Raw genomic sequence first — 20,495 nt, forward strand, 5'->3', positions numbered from 1 at the left:
CGAAGCAAAAATCGATTGATCTTGCGGTTCTACTGCGACAGTTTGCCTCGCCAAGCTCGATCATAAAGTGTTTTTAAATAACTTTTGAAGGGCAAATATTTTCACATTTAACATACAATGGCGTGATTATTATGTTTGCAAATAACATAGCTTTATCATAAAATATATGGAGTGCGATAAGCTGTTAAAAATTTTAGTTAAGAAATTAGTCAATTCGAAACATGGTTTTGTTACAGCTGTGTTTTTTAGAGTTAAACAGTTATAACTATATTTATGGAAAGCACGTTGCCTCTAGGGAAATGGAATTAACGAAAACAGGTACAAACTTCCAGGCAATTAAGACAAAAGTTCTTCACTTTCCATCAAACCAGGTCGAAATTAAATCAAGGTAGGCTGTAACTTTTTAAATAACTTGATAATAATAAAAATAATTGGTGTTAATAAATTGTTTCAATACTATACGACATTTAGTAATAACAAAAAGACCTAATCTTGCTTGTACTAGTGTTGCAAACTGGCGTTAACCACAACCCGTTTTTTCTTCTAATTTTTACAACCTGAAAACCAGGTTATAAAAACATGAAAACGTGTTTTTATTTAAAAAAATACTATAACATGTTTTAACGTACAAAGAGTTCGTCCATACTCCATACTGTTCACTATTTGCTTATCGCTCCGTCATAAGATATTCATCGCAAAACGATTGGTGCGAAACAAGAATCTTCTCCCGCACCCTCACTCTGCACTTACGTCACACACGCTGGCTGGCAAATCGCTTTTATTCGAAACCCGAAAAAAAGGTGTACTCGGTTATTTGTTGTCACATATCCGAAGCCCGTTTTTTTAATTTGGCTTCCAATTGCAATTATTAACTTGTACTGTGTTTGTTTTCAAAGGAAAAAAAACAAATGACTAAAAAAATGTAATTGGCTGTATGTGGCATAACAATAAATAGCAATTGAACAAACCAGATAACGATTTGCAAAATAATTCCAAGACAAAATGTTGTGTCCCTTTTAGTTAAAATTAATCTACTAATTAGAGAGTAGGGAGATTTTCACCTTTCCCGTTAAAATAGATACTAAAATTCTGACTGTGGTATCGAGATGAAAGGCCATCTTTGTCTACGAGTTATCGAACTAGACGGAAATCGGTGTAAGATTTGAGACGAAAAAGTAAAACTTTTCACAAATAGAATTTGTATTTTGTATTAGAGCAGAGTTCTTATTGGATATGGGTGTGGATTAATCATTAATCGGAAAATTCTCATTGTATTTTAGTTAGGTGATGGCAAATAGTACATCCGAAAGGCTGGTCCAAGTTTCAACTCAGGCCATGTCAAGTGCAAATGAAAAAGGACTCCAGCCATAAGATCGAAATAAGAACAACCTCGACGTTGGAATAAAACACAGTTTTGAATAAGACCAAACTAGGACTAATACCTAGTCGTAGTACCGTCCAAATCGGAATAAGTCCTAAACCCGTCGGAATAAGACCTAAATTGGCAGAATCAGGCCTACAGAACACTTTACCTAATACAAAACCCCAACCCTAAGTACATCATTACCTCCCTTAATAATTTTTACCCAAACACATTTTTTAACCAATCCCATCACCCACCAATAATCCTAAACAGGGCAAAAAAATTCGGTGCCAAAACAGCGGAAACAGTCATTCAAATTAGAGCGCCGAAACGTCGACAAAAAACGGCCTATGCGAGACCAATGTCCCCCGATCGCCCAATACCCTCTACCTACACCCCCCACCTTTATATTGGCCATTTAGGCCAGAGGTTCCCAACGTTGACATTACCGCCCGCTTGTGGTCGAGTTACAAGGGGGCGTTTCGGGTCGTTTTCTCATTTGGGGGGGCTGAACGCACATGGGGAGGTGTTACATAAAGGTACGTTTCGCAAAATTTTATCAAAAGTTCACATAAAAATAGTAATAAACAGAACCGAGGTAACATTTAAGATTAAATGGCAATTTTCATATTGCGAACTTGTAGTAGTTTTCCGCCAATTGGAAAATTCTGGCGCAATAATTGGCTTTCTTATGTAAAGTTGTTCGTTGTTGTAAAATGTTTGTATATTTAAAGCAGTGGTCGCCAACCTACAACCCGCCGCCTCTTTGACAACTAGACACGAGTCCATTTGCAATACTTTGACTATTTTAACTACATATACGTGCACAAATTTTCGCGCTTCGCGCGAATCATCTTTTTACGTCCGGTTTGTTTACGGTTTGATGCTGTCTTTTGAATTATATCAGAGCTTCTTTGCTATATCTGCGCTTCCTTCTCTATATCAGCGCTTCCATTCTTTACCGTTGCGCCGTGAAAGACTGCCAAGTGCGTCACGGACAAACGGAAAACGTAAACATATTTGACATATATTTAACATTTTTCAATCTTTTTTCGCTCCGCTCGCCAGCTGCGCCCGGACTAAAAGAAAATGGAGTCACAAAACTGATGGGTTTACGAAGCAAATATCATAACTCATGAGTCATAACACATTAGATGTACTGACGCGTTATTTTTTCCTTCTGGTGCTAAATTTTCAGTTAAAGACTTTTTATCACTGATAGCTAATAGTCGAGATAAAGTATAATTTTAAATAAGACCTAAACCGGTCGGAATAAGACCTACAAAGAGCCTAAACCCCACTCCTGAAGCCATTACTAACTCCACCCACAATTCAAGCCGTAACTCTAATTTTAACGCCACCATTACGAAACCCTAACCTGAAACAAATCTACACAAAAACAGTTTGTGGTGAGGCAAATATAGACAACAAAAATTGTCACAGCATTGTCTTTTGAGGTCGATAGCATTTGTCTTTTGAGGTGCTATATCTTTCATTTTTAATCGACACTATATAATAATTTAATGAGTTAAGAAATACAAGTAAGGGTTTGATAATAATTAATCTGTCAACATTTGTGCGACGTCTTTAGAAAATTGAAACGACGAACAATTAGAGGACCGGTGCTCAACTGGGCATTTCACTGAACGAAGCTAAAACACTCACCTTTCGTAATTGTCCACGAACTTAATATCATGCCAAAGGCAACTGGGTGTTTGTCAATTACATATGCCATGGTCATAATGCAAAAACATTTTGGATTCTGCAACTTGCAAACAAGTCTAGTTTTCCCATCAGGCGCTTTAGCCTGTTGCCGGAGAAACGAGAAGGAATATTTCGGGGTACAGGATAATAAAACTTTTTATTAAGTTCGCTGATATTTCAATTTATATAGGTAAATTAAGAGTTTTTTTCTATGAAATATTAAATTAAGAATTGCAACCTTTGCTAAAAGAGGCGTTGTTCTATAGTACCTAACCCCAAAATTATTACTCTTTGCAAGTCAAAATAATTGGCCAAACCTAAAATTATGTTTTTAAGATGTGCAATGTTGTTGAATCCCGCGGTTATTCTTAACCTATTTTTATTTCTAGAACTAAGCCACATGGAATTAAACCGACGCTAGACGCTGCAATTCCTCCGTTATATGCTTTCCGTTTTATGACACCATCTTTGATAAAGGATCACCATTCTCCGCAAGACAATTCCTCTAGAGATCGTGTTCGAAACGTAAACTCGATCAACAATGATAAACAATTGCCACCTGTGGAACTTTCAATTAATAAGAAAGTTAAATTTCCACACAAGGTTTGTAACAGTATCTTAAATAATATACTTGCTATTCCGGGGAAACTGTTTATATCATTGGTTCTCAAATTTTTCAGCTTGTGGCAAGTTAAGCAAACAAAAATAATTCCGCTCACCTTGGCAAACATATTATATTTAGTTCGGTATCACACGGTATGTATCACAATAATATTTTGTTGTACAACTCCGGAGTGGGTAGTTCACAAGTCTGCATCAATTTTTCTGATTAAAAGTAGTTTGGGGTAATTTTAGTTTGCTGGTTTCAAAAGTTACCTCAGATATTTTTCTATCGCAAAAATTATTTTCCAAAAACACAACTAAGTATTTTGACTGTAAAAACCAATAAGTAGCATTACGCTTTATTCACATGCAGTAAAAAAGTCGCGTGTATCATTGTGTTTCGGCCTAAAGTAACAATTCTGTTTTTTCGTGATTTTACCTGGATTAAGCCAAATAAGGAGTTGAAGAGATAAATGTTGTTTGATTTTTATTAATATTGTCCTGATGTAATAACGCATGTGCTTCCCAGTTCCGCCACAATGTTGCTAGCGAAGATCACACAGTGCGAGTTTCTTTACTTTAAATTTGTAACTGTAAATGTGTTATTTCAGCACTAGATATGTGTGTCAAATAGTCGAATTAAGTTATAGACTTTTTAAGGTTATTGTTTGCTGGTATTTCTTGCTTATGGTTATAGGCTATACAAGTTAATACTGGGTCTCTAACAAGTTGCTATGTAGCCTAGATTTTTGTGAATATATAATTTATATATTTCCCTTTCTCTTGCTTTTACGTAAATGTAAAATGACATTTACATGTAATTTTGAATATCATTGGTGTATGCCAAATTGTAAATACTCGAATTTAAAGTTGGTTGTATACTCTGTGTGGCAACTACAAAGGTAGAGTAAGGCACAATGACGGAGTTCCAACTAGAAAATCATCCATGCAATTGATGTGAGACAACATAGGTCGATTAGTTGCAACTATCACCACGTCCCATTGAACACAAAACGTTTAGGTTATCTTCAAATCGTTTTAATCTCGCACTCGTCTCGGTCTTATTTAGGTCTTCAGAATGTCTAAAATCGTAACGGTAATAAACGTGCGGTAAAACCCGTAGACGTATTCAAAAATCGCATTTAAATTGGTTACAGTTTTTATAGCACCTTTTAATCGTCTAAAATTCGTTTTGGTTTTGGTCTTGTTTACGTTTATGGGAAATCGTAACAGTAAAACACTAACATAAAAATCGTTTAAAAAACGATTTCAGATATGATATCTTTCGGGGCTTTAAGACGTCTTTAGGTCATCTTTAATTCGTCCAGAACACATCCACTATTCGTCTAGGTCTGTTTCGACCATAGACGTCTTTTCAAATTTAACTAACGTGTGACAATATCAGCGTATTCTTTGCTTTCACCGCAACATATTAAACTTACAAACTACAAAACAAAAAATGATAAGATCAAGCTACACTTTTATTTACATATCAATGTTCACAGTTGTATTATTAAACATGTTCTCTTTACAAAGGGAAACACAATGACGTGATCAATATTTCAGCATGCAGTTGACGAAGAGTTTGTAGAAACTGTAAAGGTATAAAAAATAAATAAAAAATCTTATAAAACCACATTCCTTTTAATAAATATAAAATAGGATACAAAAATTGCTTAGGAATTCACTAAACAAAAAATATGGCCCACTTCTTTTAAGTACATCAGGGAATAATGGTTGTCATAAGCAGGTTATGCGGGACTTAAAATTTCTTAGTGTTCACCGAATCTTAAAAAAACTGTGTACAGGTCATAATAGCAGTAATTTTTTATAAATAAACATTCCTCTAAAAAAATTAAGATGTCCTACACAAAGATCATAAATATAAAAAACGTTTTGAACTAAATTAATAACTCCTATCTATGACTAGGAAGGTTCAAAGTACAATCCCAAGGTATTCTAGAATAATAGGTTTCGAATCTAGAAAAACGAATCCAGAATAGCGAATCCAAGTATATTTTTATTAAATTATTTAACCTCGATTTTCTTTGGGGGAGGGATTACTCTTAATATACCCTACTTGAAGCAGTTATATAAACTGTAATACATGTCCAGGTTGTTGAAAACTTTATATTATGCCAAATGCCAATATTTATAGCAAGTACAATGCAAGATTGTCACTGCACAATGAACTCTTTAGCAATTCGGTCTTGTTTTTTAAAACATTGTTGGGTCTTAGTGCTTCTTTTTTGGCTAATATCATCTGTTATGCAGTCAAATAATGTGCAAAGAATACAAAGTTACTATGACAATTACACTGTGCATAACTGCATAACCTCGCTGAATATTGGCCTAAAGTTGACCTTAAGTAACCCTATAGCGCATTTTGTTGACGGCCAGCACGTTTACAATGTAGGCCTATATAATATTACTTTTGCAACTTAACGCATTTAGGGAAATTGCGAACTACGCACCTGGCATTACACGTTAGTCGCTCGCCCAATAACGCTTGATTGACACTTAATTATTAGACGAAGGTTATCGCGAGACGCGGTAATTGGTCGCCCGAAAAAACGCTGACACTGCACTACAAGGCTGAGTCGCCGCAGCGACAGGCCTTTATCGAAACTTGGCAGTTGCGTATGTACAATTAGGCGCAACCATCGGCAGTAAACCATTAAATTACATCGGTGCCAATAACCTGAAATAAACGGCAGATTTGGATTCGATATTCTACTTTGAACATCCCTATCTATGACTTAACAAAAAAATATTATTTAACAAAACTAATTATTGCAACAAAATCATTGATCCACACTTTTTTTAATACAATGTTCAAAAAGCACATGAGTTACTTCCGACTGCCCTGTATATATACAGCCATGGAAACATGATTACGTCAAGCAAAAATGTACAAAAAATCCTGTGAAAGGAAGCCTATGAATTATTGTTTTTAAAACATTTGGTTAGGTGTACTACCAATGATTTTTTAATTGTTGGTGTGTTTCAAGGGTGGAATATTAACACAAATTTTAAATCAAAATTTTGCTATTTTAAATAAGGCAAACTCAGGTATTTAATTGCAAGGTGAATATACACTGAAAATAACAGAAAAATAATGATTGTATGTCATATTTCATTTACACCCTGATTATAAACAACTTGTTTATTTTAAACACCAATGTTATTTTTACTGGGCTGCTTTAATATAGACTTAAACTTGGAATGGAATGTGCTTAGACAAGGTGTTTCTAAATTTGCTCACCTTATGGACTAAGTTAAACCTCACAACCAATTATCACCGGCTTTTACTGTAATTAGCATAAATTCGATTTAAAATACCTCTGCCAACCTCCAAGCAATATTCAATTATGTGTGCAGTGTTCCCGCTAATTTTTTACCATGTGCGCAGGTGCCCAAAATTTTGCGCACAAGCCGAAAATAAGTGCGCAAAGTGCCCAAATTGGATACGCGGTAGACCTTTTTTTTGGTCTTCACTATTTTTAGTCTGTTGATATCCGCGTTCACCGAAAATGGAGAGGAGTAATATGCGAGGGAGAGCCCGAGAGGCGTCGCAATAATCTTAATTAATTTCTTCCAGACATGTTTGGAGAACTGCGCTCGTTTCTTGAGACGTGATTTCGCTTGGACTTAGTCAAGCGTAGCGCGGTGTGACCGCCTAATGGTCAAGTTAATTATCGCGCGTAGTGTACGGTAGCGGTTTTATCAATAAGCATTTTTAAGTTTTAAACGGGTAACGCATTTTTCTTAGGTTGGTAATTAATTGAAAAAAATTTCGCCTTCGCGTCTTTCCTGTTTATATTGACATAAATTTAACCTACTCTTTTAGTTGACACAACACGCAACTTTGCTTTTTTGGGGTATATTATAATTTGCATTGTACACTGTTTTACCAAAACAATGAGCGTAAAAGTTCTATCTTCTGGAAGTCCTAACCTTTTAAGCCAGGGGTCGGCAACCTTTTTCTAGTCGCGGGCCAAAACCAAACCCAGCAAGGACTATGCGGGCCGCACGAAATGAGAAAATGTGTTATTAAAATGTTAGAACAACACTGTGAATCAGACGGCCCTTGGTTCTTTTTTGGCACTTAAAAAGTGTTTAATTACATTCCAAAAAGTGTTGGCGCAAAGCGCAAAAAACTAGCGCTTGCTTGGTTTTCATTCGACTCCACATGTCGTCATCCATACTAGTAATGAAAAGTGTAATAAAACTACTTTCAATAAACGCGATGACCTTTATAGTTTATCTAGTTGAGTGTTTATTAACCTTGAAGGCGAGCGAAGCGAGCGCTATTTTTTGGTATACTTTCAAATTTCAAGTTTTTATTACTTTGCCGAAAATAAAAAAAAAATGTTAAAAAATATATGTCCAATATTTGTTAATACGTTTTCCGTTTGTCCTCGACACACTTGGCAGCCTTCCATGGCGCAACGGTAACGAGGCGCTGATCTAGTTTAAAAGACAGCATCAAAACGTAACAAATGGGACGTACAAAGATAATTCGCACGAAGCGCAAAAATATTTTGCATTCACGTACCGGTAGTTAAAATAGTCAAAAAGTATTTGAAATGGACTCGTGAATAGTTTGTCAAAGAGGCGGCTGGACGGATGAATTATATTGGCCGAATTTTTTCGTTGTACGTAGCTCGAATAAAACTAATTTGGGTACTTTTTTAAAACTTTCGTTAGGTAAGAATGGGGTAGCCTACATAAGGTATTATATGTACTAATCTTTGCAAAATAGTGATAATCTGGGTTTCAGGAGACGACTAAAGGTTCTATTGAAGTAAACAAACAACTTTTACTTTTTATTTTGCGCAAATGCGCAAAAAAATGCGCTTATCGGGAATACTGTTGTGTGTGTATCTTTCATTTCGATTTGGCTTTAATTTCTCCCCAAGCCCCAACCAAACTAAAACACAAAAATAACATACAGTTTGGTTGTGTTAATCTTATATACAGGCACTCCGAGCCTCCAAGGCAAACTTTGGAAAATTAAAAAAAAGTATAACTTAAATTTAGAAAACCATGAAAACAGAAAGAAAAGGAGTTATATGTAGGGGAATAATAATATAAACCTGTTAATTTAAAAATATAGAAACATCAATGCATATGCTAGCCATATTTTAAGTACTGTAACTAAAATTTCTATTAACAAACCCACACAATTTGACCAAATTCCAGAAACTCTTCATTTCACTACCTTTAAACCCAAACCAGAAATAACAGAATGTCATATACCAAAAAAAAACTTAAATAAAAAATAGGATCAACAAATGTATTATCATACGCATTTACAACAAACCAACAGTTCAGTTATTCACGGAAGACAATAAAATCAATAGTTTCACTAATGCAAAACTTAAAAATGGAAATAACTGCAAAACTAAAATAGGATATATATATACCATAATTACCCACTTATAAAAAACAGCTAGCATTATGGCAATACAAATTCAAAAAAACAGCCACAAATTCCATGAATACATATCCAAGCAGGTGGTAAAATCACTCTATTTTTATACTAATAAAACAACACACACAATCACTGTATATATTACAAGCCAGCAGACCTTATAACATACCAGATCCAATTACATTAAAAAGTGTTAATAACACCTATTTTGACCTAGCTTTATAATATAAGTGTATTACTAAATTCAGAATTATCTGATTGCCTTGAAGAAGCCCAAATTGTACACAGTCCAAAAATCCCTAAACCTCTGACCGCATGCGACTAAAGATCCATGGACATTATGGCAAAATGCTGGCGACTTAGCGACTATGACGGCCGAAGAATCAGCCAGAAAACCAAAGGAAGTAATGCCAAAAAATTTATTTAAAGAAATAAAAAACTAAAACTGTTTTTAAATACTCATTTTCTATCATACAATTGTTGTTGTGTTTTCAGTTTTACTTGGTTTTGAGTACTCCTATATAGAGTTAAAAAGTCATTACAATATAAATAGACAGGATGTTACTCGCATGGGCATATTGAGTATGTACCAGGCCATCCATCTCCACCTATAACCTAAACTATATTTTTGTCTGTTTTAATTACGGTACGCTAACTCTTTTTTGCTCCATGCGTAAAAAAGATAGTGGTCTTGTGATTGATTGCTGTTTTGTCACTGAAGGATATATTATGCTTAATTGACCCCAAAAAATATAAGATAAATAATAATTAATTAAAAATATATTCGGATTTGAATTAAACTATTTTTTATTGATCTTCATTCCTTAGGATTCCACACACACCGACTAGCATTAATATATTGGACTTTTTCTTAATATGACAAGCTAATATTTTAGAAAAGGATGGTCCAAGGTTAACAGCATTGCGATGCCACAACATTTTTGGAATATCTGTTGGGGCCACATATACTACATGCGTGTCACATAAAATGAAGATAATGTCAAAAGCTTTGTCATAAAGTCAGGTCGTAAAACATGTGCAAATGAAACCAGGTTTAAAACTTGACAAAACCACACAAAGTTTAATTAGTTGTAGCCGAGCTGGGCTGTGTACCAAGTCAGCTAAAATACAAGCACGTCTTACACCAACATCGAAAATTAGCTCGGACAGCGAGAAACATCAGCACTGTCTAACTCGACGTTTTGAGCGAGAAAAAACGTAGACCGCTTGATTAATTGTTGTTCGAACACACACTTGCTGATCAGCCAACCCGAACGAATAACGAAAGGCAAAAGAGAAAAACTATCTAGCGTTTACGGTCGACCAAACAAAAGACGAAAAACGGCGTTTTGCGTTTGATTTTCGTTTCGCATTAGCTTAAGACGCGTGACCAAATTAAATTAAAAACATTCCCGCTTCGGGCGGTGAGTTAAACCCTGACAAAAACAATATTGTCACAAAAGGTGGAGGGTCCGAACCATCGGCTAAATACATTTTTTTAGGCGTAAACTGCTTTATGGGTCATTAATTTGTTTATCCATGCAATTTGTTTATCCATGCATGTAAATAAATGACCAGACTTTTATAAAAACTAATGTTTACGTATAGAAACCATAAGACAGAATAACGATAACGAGAAATGTCCGAGCTAGGACGGAAATTTGCAGACGACGTGCCAACAAATTTGGCGAGTGTTATTTCGTCCGGGCGAGTGCTGATTGATTGCCGCTCGCCCGCCTGGCGAGGGTAAATTTTTGCTTAGGAACAACCCTGTATATTAAGATGTTTTTGGCAAACAAGTTTTGAGGGGCATTGACCAGCAAGGCTGCTCAGAGAGGAGCGAGTCGAGAAACAACCATGCGCCAATACTTGCACATTTTGTTAGTACAAGCAACTTTACACTGGGGGATCATCAGTCCGTATCAATCAATGAAAGACACATACAAACATATGTGTTTAATAACATCTGTGATCTAGCCCCTCGGAAGATGCTTTATGACCAACGATTACGGCTTCCGTATCAATAGTACACCGAAAAGCCATCGCAGACTCGCCGAATCTGTCGATCTATGATGCAAGCAGAGCAAGCCAGAAAAACAACTGGCCTGCAGTGAGGTTCGAACTCACGACCTCCGGTCAAGCCGGGACCGTCGCTCTACCAACTGAGCTATGCAGGCTCAGAGAAGAGCGAGTCGAGAAACAACCATGCGCCAATACTTGCACATTTTGTTAGTACAAGCAACTTCACACTGGGGGATCATCAGTTCGTATCAATCAATGAAAGACACATACAAACATATGTGTTTAATAACATCTGTGATCTAGCCCCTCGGAAGTTGCTTTATGACCAACGATTACGGCTTCCGTATCAATAGTACACCGAAAAGCCATCGCAGACTCGCCGAATCTGTCGATCTATGATGCAAGCAGAGCAAGCCAGAAAAACAACTGGCCTGCAGTGAGGTTCGAACTCACGACCTCCGGTCAAGCCGGGACCGTCGCTCTACCAACTGAGCTATGCAGGCTCAGAGAGGAGCGAGTCGAGAAACAACCATGCGCCAATACTTGCACATTTTGTTAGTACAAGCAACTTCACACTGGGGGATCATCAGTCCGTATCAATCAATGAAAGACACATACAAACATATGTGTTTAATAACATCTGTGATCTAGCCCCTCGGAAGTTGCTTTATGACCAACGATTACGGCTTCCCTATCAATCTCGACTCGCTCCTCTCTGAGCCTGCATAGCTCAGTTGGTAGAGCGACGGTCCCGGCTTGACCGGAGGTCGTGAGTTCGAATCTCACTGCAGGCCAGTTGTTTTTCTGGCTTGCTCTGCTTGCATCATAGATCGACAGATTCGGCGAGTCTGCGATGGCTTTTCGGTGTACTATATTTTAATAACGATTCAAAGTTAACTCAAAACGAATAAATAGCTGCAAATTAAAAGCGCGAAAACACATTTAAAATAACGGAAAGCCAATGTAAAAGATACAAGTTTACGACTGTTCATCTGATTCATGCAACCCCTCTATTGGTGGAAGCCTTTTCATTAAAGCATTAGTCCGCTTGAATGATTTAGTAAACTACGCTGCAAACAATAGATGATATTAAGGACTACTTTTTTTAGTGTCTTACCTGGAATATTTGGTTCAGAAAAATGACCTGTACATCTATGTTTGAGCTGTGATGGTTTAACGCAAATTAAAGATACGGTGCGTGGAATTATTTGGTTGACTTCAGTATCTTACCAAAATTGACACGCCTTTATCATTAGACTCTTGGAAATACAATGTTTGTAAGTGATGCTGAACTAACGCGGTTAATTTATTACAATTAGCAACAACAGGTAACAGCTCGTGACAGAAACGGGACAGGCAAAAGTATAACGTCGTCCGATCTGAAGGTCATTCAAAGTCTTCGACACCATCTCCGCACACAACCGCGCAACGGGACCACAAGTGTACTAGAAGCAATTGGAGACCCTCGGGTATGTGACTACTTAAAGCATATGGGGAACTATCCCTCTGACTGATTTATTAGCTATCGTTTGTTGTCGTTGGTCCGTACGATTTAGGAGAGCGAACATCTTGATAAACGTATTTGCATGAATTGTTCGAACAGGGATATAGATACAGGATTTCTTTTTTTTGGGGGGGGGGGGGGGGGTTGGGAAATATATTTTTGTACGTTATGAGTGGACGTCATAAAAAGTTATGTCATAAAATGGGGTCATAATCCCAGCAATCTTTAAAACACGCTTTATTGAAGGAACTGGTTTACAAATATGCAACTGATGGTAATTTAATAAAACAATTTGCTAATTGGCAAAGTTTTAATTAAGAAAACCAAGTAGATCTAACGTAGGTCACTAAAAAAGAATAGTACATTGATCGATAAATATTTTGGCTAGGCCTATTGACTCCACAGCTGAATAGTTGCACCGAAGTTATGTAAAAAAAAGAGCGCGTAATCGTCACATAGCAGTTTAGAGCAGGGAGTCGAACCGTGGAATCTGATGCAATGACTAAAGATTCTTTGATTATGTCTTGAAATGTTGCTCGTGCAAAATACCCCTACTCCGATTGTGAAATTGTAAAAAAGAATATAGCTGATGTTGTGGCAGTTTTGGAACCAAACAACGAAAAGCTTCAGCGGCTAGCCGGCTAATAGAAAAAATACCATAATATTCAACTGCACAAAAGCGCATATCCCAGATCAGTGCAGATATCAAAGTTATGGTTCAAAATGACTTGAAAAGTTCAATTCCATTTAGTTTAGTTCTTGATGAATCAACCGATATTCAAGATAATCCGCAACTAGCAATATTTGTTCGATACATTTCATCAGATATGACGGTTAAAGAGGAATTGTTAAACTTGGTGGCACTAAGAGGAATGACTCGTGGAATAGATATGAAAAATACATTCAACAAAGCTTTAGCAAGTGCCTATATACCACTTATTAAACATGTCAGCGTCGCAACTGATAGTGCATCAGCAATGGTGGGTAAACATAATGGATTAATTCGACTGATGAAATCCGATTCTAATTTTCCAGAGTTCTTCCCTTAACCAGGACCGGATTAAGGTTTTCATGGACCTGGGGCTGTAGGCATTCAGAGGCCTATTGGTCGTTTTTAGTACGTTGATGTTCCAACCAGAATTAACATGAAATACGATTTTTGATTCACTTGTCAAACAGATTCATTTAACTTGTTTTCTAACTTTATATAAAGCGAAGCCGTGAAAAACTTTATTGCTGTCTATTTTTTTCTAAAATCTCGAGTAGAGCTAAGGAATGCAACATATTTTGGTCCATAGACGAACGCAATTGGTTCCTTACTCTTTTAACGACTGAAAGAGCGTTCGCCTGAACAATTAGTAATCATCAGACAAAGATGCATCCTTAATACCACAGATACGTTAGAAAACGATGAACTTATTTCTATTAATAAATCTACACATTTGAGCTCCTTCTATACTTTCCACATAAAATTGGCGTTCTTTTAGCAGTGCAGAAAAATGAATCAACATTTTAGGCAGTGATTCTTCCTGATCATTTGGGTAATACTGAAGCAAGGTTATTTCTTGATATTTCCTGAGTAATGACAGACACTTAAAATTGTACCCCTTTATCAAATTCTTGATATCGGGTCTTTTAATGTCTAAACAAAATCGAAATCTTCTAAATAAGATGTAAATCTGCCGTAATACGTCCTAAATTTATTCGAATAGGCCTAAATATCTAAAATAGTTCCTGAAACTGTAGGTATAGGGTATGGGACGATCGGGAGGCCGTCGGTCAGGCATCCGCCGTTTTGCTTTGGACGCCCTATAGTTTGACCGGTGCTTTTATGGATTCGCTGTTTTAGCACCGGATTTTTTATTTTGTTTTGGGTTAATGGTGGGTAATGCTGGGAATATAAAATGTTTTAGGGTTATTAGGGAAGTTAGTGATGTAGCCTACTTAGGGGTGGAGTTTGGGGTTAGGTAAAGTGTTGTTTATAGGCCGGATTCTGGCCTATAGGTCTTATTGCAATACAGACGGTAATACTACTATAAGGTATTAGTCCTATTTTGGTCTTATGGCTGGAGTCCGTGGTGATATCTCTAGAACAGCGGTTCCCAAACTTTTCTAAAAATTTTGCTTGGTCGACCCGTTGCAATTATTTTAATATTTCGCGGCCCTATAAAAATTTAAGGGTAAGTTGACCTATTTTTCTTGTAGTACACTAGTGCAGTCACGATTCTTTGTCAAGTAACAACTTTCTAATGATTTGTGATGTTACAAAATACATCATAAAACACGCTATATGATCGAATAATAAAGTATAACTAAAGACAATAATGATGACAGACTAATGTTTAAAAACTTAAAGACTAATTCTCCTTGCGGACCCACTGAAACTGCTGTACGGATCCCAGTTTGGGAACCGCTGCTCTACAATATAACTTTTAATACAAAGATAACATCGGTTGGTCTTATTAAATTGTTAGCGGTTGGCCTATTTTGTTGGTGGGCCTGGGGCTGCAGCCCCCTCAGCCCCCGCCTTAATCCGCCCCTGCTCTTAACATTGCATTATCCTTCGCGATCATATTGTGGCCAAATATTTTAAATACAAAGATGTCATAAAAAACTGTCATCAAAATTGTAAATGGCATACGTGTTAATGCGAAAAACCATCGACAGCTTCGTGGAAGCTTTGGAGTTGAAAGATACCCCATGTTATGTCACTCTGTATTGTGTTGTAAGATGGCTATCAACCAGTAATCTGCTGAGTAGATTTGTTGAACCCAATCATTGATTTCCTTGAAGTAAAGGGAAAAATGTACCCTCAACTAAAAAATAATTCATAGATGTAAGACTTCTGCAAAATCTCAATTTGGCCCTTCATGATTCTGAAAAGGTTATATCAGGCCCAGCTCAAAAGGTTTTGAGTTTCCAGAAAAAAAAAATCGTTTTTTTAAAGAGACATAATGACAAAATCATTCTGTCATTTTCCTAACTTCAAAATGAAAATGAATGCTTTCACAAAGCGGAGTAATACAAAAATAGATTGCAAGAACCACTAGAGGACTTCCAAGCCAGATTTAAAGATTTGCAGGAGATAAACCATGCTTTGCATTTCTTGTAAATCCATTCAATGGTAATGACGTCAGTTATGGCTGACCAGTTCGCCAACCGTTTGTCACAAACACATCTGCTGTTGAAATGGAACTGATCAAAATGAAAGAAGATATGGCTCTTAAAATTTCAGTCAATGCTACTCTACTGTTGAGTTCTGGCGACAGGTTCCAGAGAGTAAATACCCAGAACTAAAAAAAACAGGTAATGAAGTTTATAAAATCAAAACAGTGTGTAACCTTAACAAGTGAACACCTGGGAGAATTAATGCGCACAGCTTTAACAACATATCGTCCAAATTTCCAGCGATTAGTAAATAAAACAAAAGACTGATATTTTCTGCAAATGGCTCTTTCATTGAATACATTTGCCCACTCCTGCTATAAACTAACTGGCTGCCGTCAGCAAACTTATCGTTGTAATGTGGCCAAAAACGCGGCCGTTCGTTAAAGTGATTAAGTGAGAGTTTATTTATATGACTCTTTTCTAATATGTATTTTTGCTGTGGTTAGTGCTACAAGTCATTATCTTATATGTCAAAAAGTATAGTTGATATCAAGGAATATATATAACATGCGTCGGAAATTCAAAACAATATACAATGGTAAATATGATAAATACCAGTGCAAAGTAAACCAACTGAAATTGGTATTGTATCAACTGTTTCTTTACCAATATAAATCACTCGAAAATGCTTTAAAGGCGAGTTAACCAAAGGTTTTATTTCAGATTCACAACTTTTTAAATAGTACAACATTCCAACGCATCACAAACTTCTAATAAACACCAGTCTGGGGCTAATTTTTAAAATATCAAAGAAGTGACTGTAAGCTGTCAGATTAATATCTCTTCGCAAATTGATTATAAAGAGTAATCATTAGTTAATCTTTATTTTCTAAGAAATCACAACGACCGGTCATTAACAGAATTTGGTACTGGTTTATCCACCAATCAATTTATTGCAGTCCTAATTATCAGGTTGCCAGACAGCGACAGAAAGAAAATGGTATATTACAAGTTACAACACGAAAGCAAAATTGACATATATTTGTGGTAATCATTGTATTTAATAGCGACAAGAAACAAGTCCACTCAAAAATGACGTACCAAGTACCTGGTGTCGGCGGGGCCAAACAGAGTCAACACAAACTGAGCGTAGAATTCGAGTTCTTATTAGTACTTTCTGATGAAGCTTCGTTTAGGTCTATTTTATAGAGATATCGATTAGTTTTGGTATTGGGTATTGCCACGGGCTCAGCATAACATATTTTTTATTCTTGGATTCAACTAATATATTTGCGATTGGACGGTTTAAAAAGATTTACTAACAGTAAAATAATTGCAACGGCAATGCCATCTGGTTTTGGAAAAAACAACCCAACTAATGAAATTGTTATTAATTGCACTGAACTAAAATTACAAACACCTTCGCTTTCTAAAACTTTTCGCTTTTCTAAAAACGCCAATTAAAAACTTATTTTAACTATAAATTTACCTATACTTTACAAGGCTTAAGGGGGGATTATGTTTGTATGACAACTCTATACAGGCAGTGGTGGGATTCAGTCGGTTCGCACCGATAGAACCGTCTCACGAAATTTTATGAGATCAGCGAACCGGTTAACATTACTGGTTAATGTCAAATAAATTTTAAATCTTATCTTAAAAGTAGCCTAGTTCACGTGTTTTCTTTTAAATGTGCAATGCATTTCTCAAGTTCGCATGTAAAATAGTGTTAATTGTTTTATAATTGTAATAGGTTTCCTTTGTGAAAGTTTGTCTGAAAATTGCATTGTTGCGTCATAAGTACAAGTCAAGAGACGACTGCTGCTTTTTATTGTGGCTGTTAGTGTTAGCAATGATGAGATTCAGGCTGTTCCAATCTTTCGCTGGAACGTGCATCCTGTTATTGCAACTACTTTAAATATTGGCGAAAAATATGACTTTTTGTAATAAAACCGGCTGAAAAAAATGACTTTTTTGCGATAGAACTGGCTGACAAAAAATTTGAGTCCCACCACTGTATACAGGCTGAATTTTTATTTAATAGAACATAAAATTGTCACCCAACAAGTGCTACCAGGACCCCACCATGGCTGACAATGGTTTATTATTGAAAGGGCTAAGTGAAATTGGATTCAAATTAAATATTCCTCCACTTCTATATAAATAAGCCTCAACTTAATAAAGAAATAATAAGCACTTAATCTTAAGCTATTGCTGGACATAAAATTTCACGTGGAAAAGGCAATTGGAAAAAGAAGATTATCTCACTTTTTTGATGAGAAATTTCTTTAAATATATTTGGGAGAAATTCCTTACAAATAAAAGCGTTGAAAATGAGATATGGTTAGTTAGCTGCATACTAAGTAACTTTCAACCCTCACTAATTTTGGAGAAATAAATATTAAAAATTTGGGTCTGTTCTATATTTTGCATTACTGTATATTGTTGTTTTATTTATTACAATACAGATTAATAGACGTAAAACAATGAGTCATATAAATCATAAAATCATAATATAGGTTTCAAAATTTCACAGATATAGTAGAGCGAAATTCGAATAAAAGTATGACAAGCAAGGTAACATTGTCTCAGTCCAAAGTTTTTAATTAAATGTAATACGTTCATCCAAAATAAACTTAATTAAGATACACCAAGATAATCCTTTTAAAGCAAGCTGTTCCTAAATTTGGTACTAGTATAAATGAGTAGGTTTCAGTTTTAATTGTACATTCCCAAATAAAGTCAGAATTTGCTGCAGCATTTTTAACAATTAACATTTGGTATTTGTATGGATATTTCATTTAGAATAATTCAAATATGAGGTCAAAAATCTTTTCCATCTGGTGTACTTCCATCCGGATTTATTAATAAACCTAGGTAGGCCTACGTTAAAAAATTCAACTAATCTATTCAAGCATGTTTTATTTTTGACATATATGATAACGTGCTGGATTCTCTTTGCAATTACCATAAAACAGATTTAACGTTATCAGGTCTAGGTGGAAAAATATGAAATTGAGATACATGATATCTGGAAATATTTTGACGAAAATGGATGCTACTAAACTAGGTTTGCCATACGTCCGGATTTCCCCGGACATGTCCGGAATTTTAGTGTTCAAACTGCGTCCGGGGGGAAATGCCCAAATATGCTTAAATGTCCGGAATTTTTTAAAATTGTTTGTTGCGTTGCGGGTAATAATTTCATTGTTACGTCAAAAACGACAATACAGTGCTCTATTTGGGATACATGGATGAGTGGAGCTGGGCTAGTAGATGAAGGCCTTATATCTTGGTCGATATTGCAAAATTTAGAGCATGTCTGAAACGATAAGAGCGTATGTTCGCTGAAAAAAATTACAAAGCAGTAGAAAAATAGCGCAACAAGAAGTCTGTTGCAGACCAAATGAGAATACCAAGGAAATTGTCGTTTTGTTTAATGCTTAATGAGAACTCGCATTCGTTTATTGCAATACAACATTACTTTTCTGTTTGTGTATATAGTTTCGTGTTTATCCTTCTTTCACAAAAAAGCAATGGCGGTAATGTACTTTGGTATTGGTAATATTCTAAAGTTGGTCAATCCAACTGAGATAAATTTGTTATGGATTGCGCAGTATCAAATATAGTAATCCTAGCCTAGATATCACCAGAGGTCAAATCAGAGATGACCCAATAGCCGCCTAGTGAATTCACGACACTAAATTCAAAAATCTGCTCCGGTGTACAATGGATAGGCAAAGCATTGCCAGTGTGACGTCATATTCACAGACAATACGTTCCTACCTCATTTCAAAAACCGCTAGTGGGGACTAAAGAGTGTCCGGATTTTAGGCCACGAAAATATGGTAACCCTATACTAAACGATATATATTTTTATTTTTTCTTAGAGGAGCAACACTTTGACTAGTGTTAGATTGTTCTAACTTTGGATTTTTTTAAAACTGTTAAGGACAAAGGAGAAAAAAATTATGGAAAACTCGGTATTTAACTTAAATAAAGGTTTGAACGAACGACTTTCCAAATTACAACTATCACTGCGCAACTAAAGTCACTTAATTGATAAGTCAAAGGTGACTCAATTTCTGCAGAACCAAGTAGGCCTACTATTTCTTCACAAACAAGTAACATTTTCAGAACTCATACTTTTCAATAAATTGTTTGTAGCTGATTTAAATAGTTTGTTAGCAGACTTCGGTAGGATAGAGTGCGGGAATCTAAAAAATATCACAATTAACCTATTTACTCGTACAGCATAAACAAACTACTCCACTTTTAATGTCAAGCAACAACTTTTGTTTTAATACATTTACGCGGCTTTTCACTTTTTAATTGTTACGCATGACTGATTAGGCGGTAATAAAAGCCTAGTGTGGTTGTGGGATTAGTTTAACCTTGGGGTGAGTTTTGCGTCTTTCAACGTTTAATGGCGAAAGTGATAATTTTAATATTATTATTTGTCATTCATATATCACAAACTGGGGGAAATCCAGATTTTTGGCGCGAATATGTAATGTTATTTGAAGTATATTTCCTTTGCATTGTGTGTCATTACACCTTTTGAAACACGATTAACGCAATGTTTCATTTTTGCGCTTCGGGTGACATTTTGACGTGGTTATTGTGCAGCGTTCCAACTGTGGAGTCAATGTCTTCACAACGTGCTTGTCAAAATCAGCTCGAAGATAACCAATATATGTGGGCGAGCTTTTTTTGTGTGTCTCCTAGATTAAAGTTTATCCATAAACGACGTC

The 20,495-nt window shown here is 35.9% G+C and overlaps 1 protein-coding gene and 1 non-coding gene across 3 annotated transcripts in view; both read left to right on the forward strand.

Annotated features, from left to right (window-relative positions):
* Positions 1–214: 214 nt before the first annotated feature.
* Positions 215–20,495, forward strand: part of LOC146136263 (uncharacterized) — a 35,049-nt gene continuing 14,768 nt past the window's right edge. Inside the window, exons 1-3 of one of the 2 annotated variants that reach the window (XM_083395381.1) lie at positions 215–388; positions 3,457–3,670; positions 12,449–12,598. In XM_083395381.1, coding sequence (XP_083251507.1) covers positions 222–388; positions 3,457–3,670; positions 12,449–12,598 — 531 coding nt within the window. In that variant the 5' untranslated portion in view covers positions 215–221. The remainder of the gene's footprint in view (positions 389–3,456; positions 3,671–12,448; positions 12,599–20,495) is intronic. The other variant, XM_083395382.1, reaches the window with a different exon arrangement.
* Positions 11,849–11,923, forward strand: Trnaa-ggc (transfer RNA alanine (anticodon GGC)). The gene has a single exon. It is a non-coding gene; the product is annotated as a tRNA-Ala (tRNA).

This window comes from Ascidiella aspersa, chromosome 8, assembly GCF_963924565.1.
Source record: "Ascidiella aspersa chromosome 8, kaAscAspe10.2, whole genome shotgun sequence".
Taxonomy (NCBI): Eukaryota; Metazoa; Chordata; class Ascidiacea; order Phlebobranchia; family Ascidiidae; genus Ascidiella; species Ascidiella aspersa.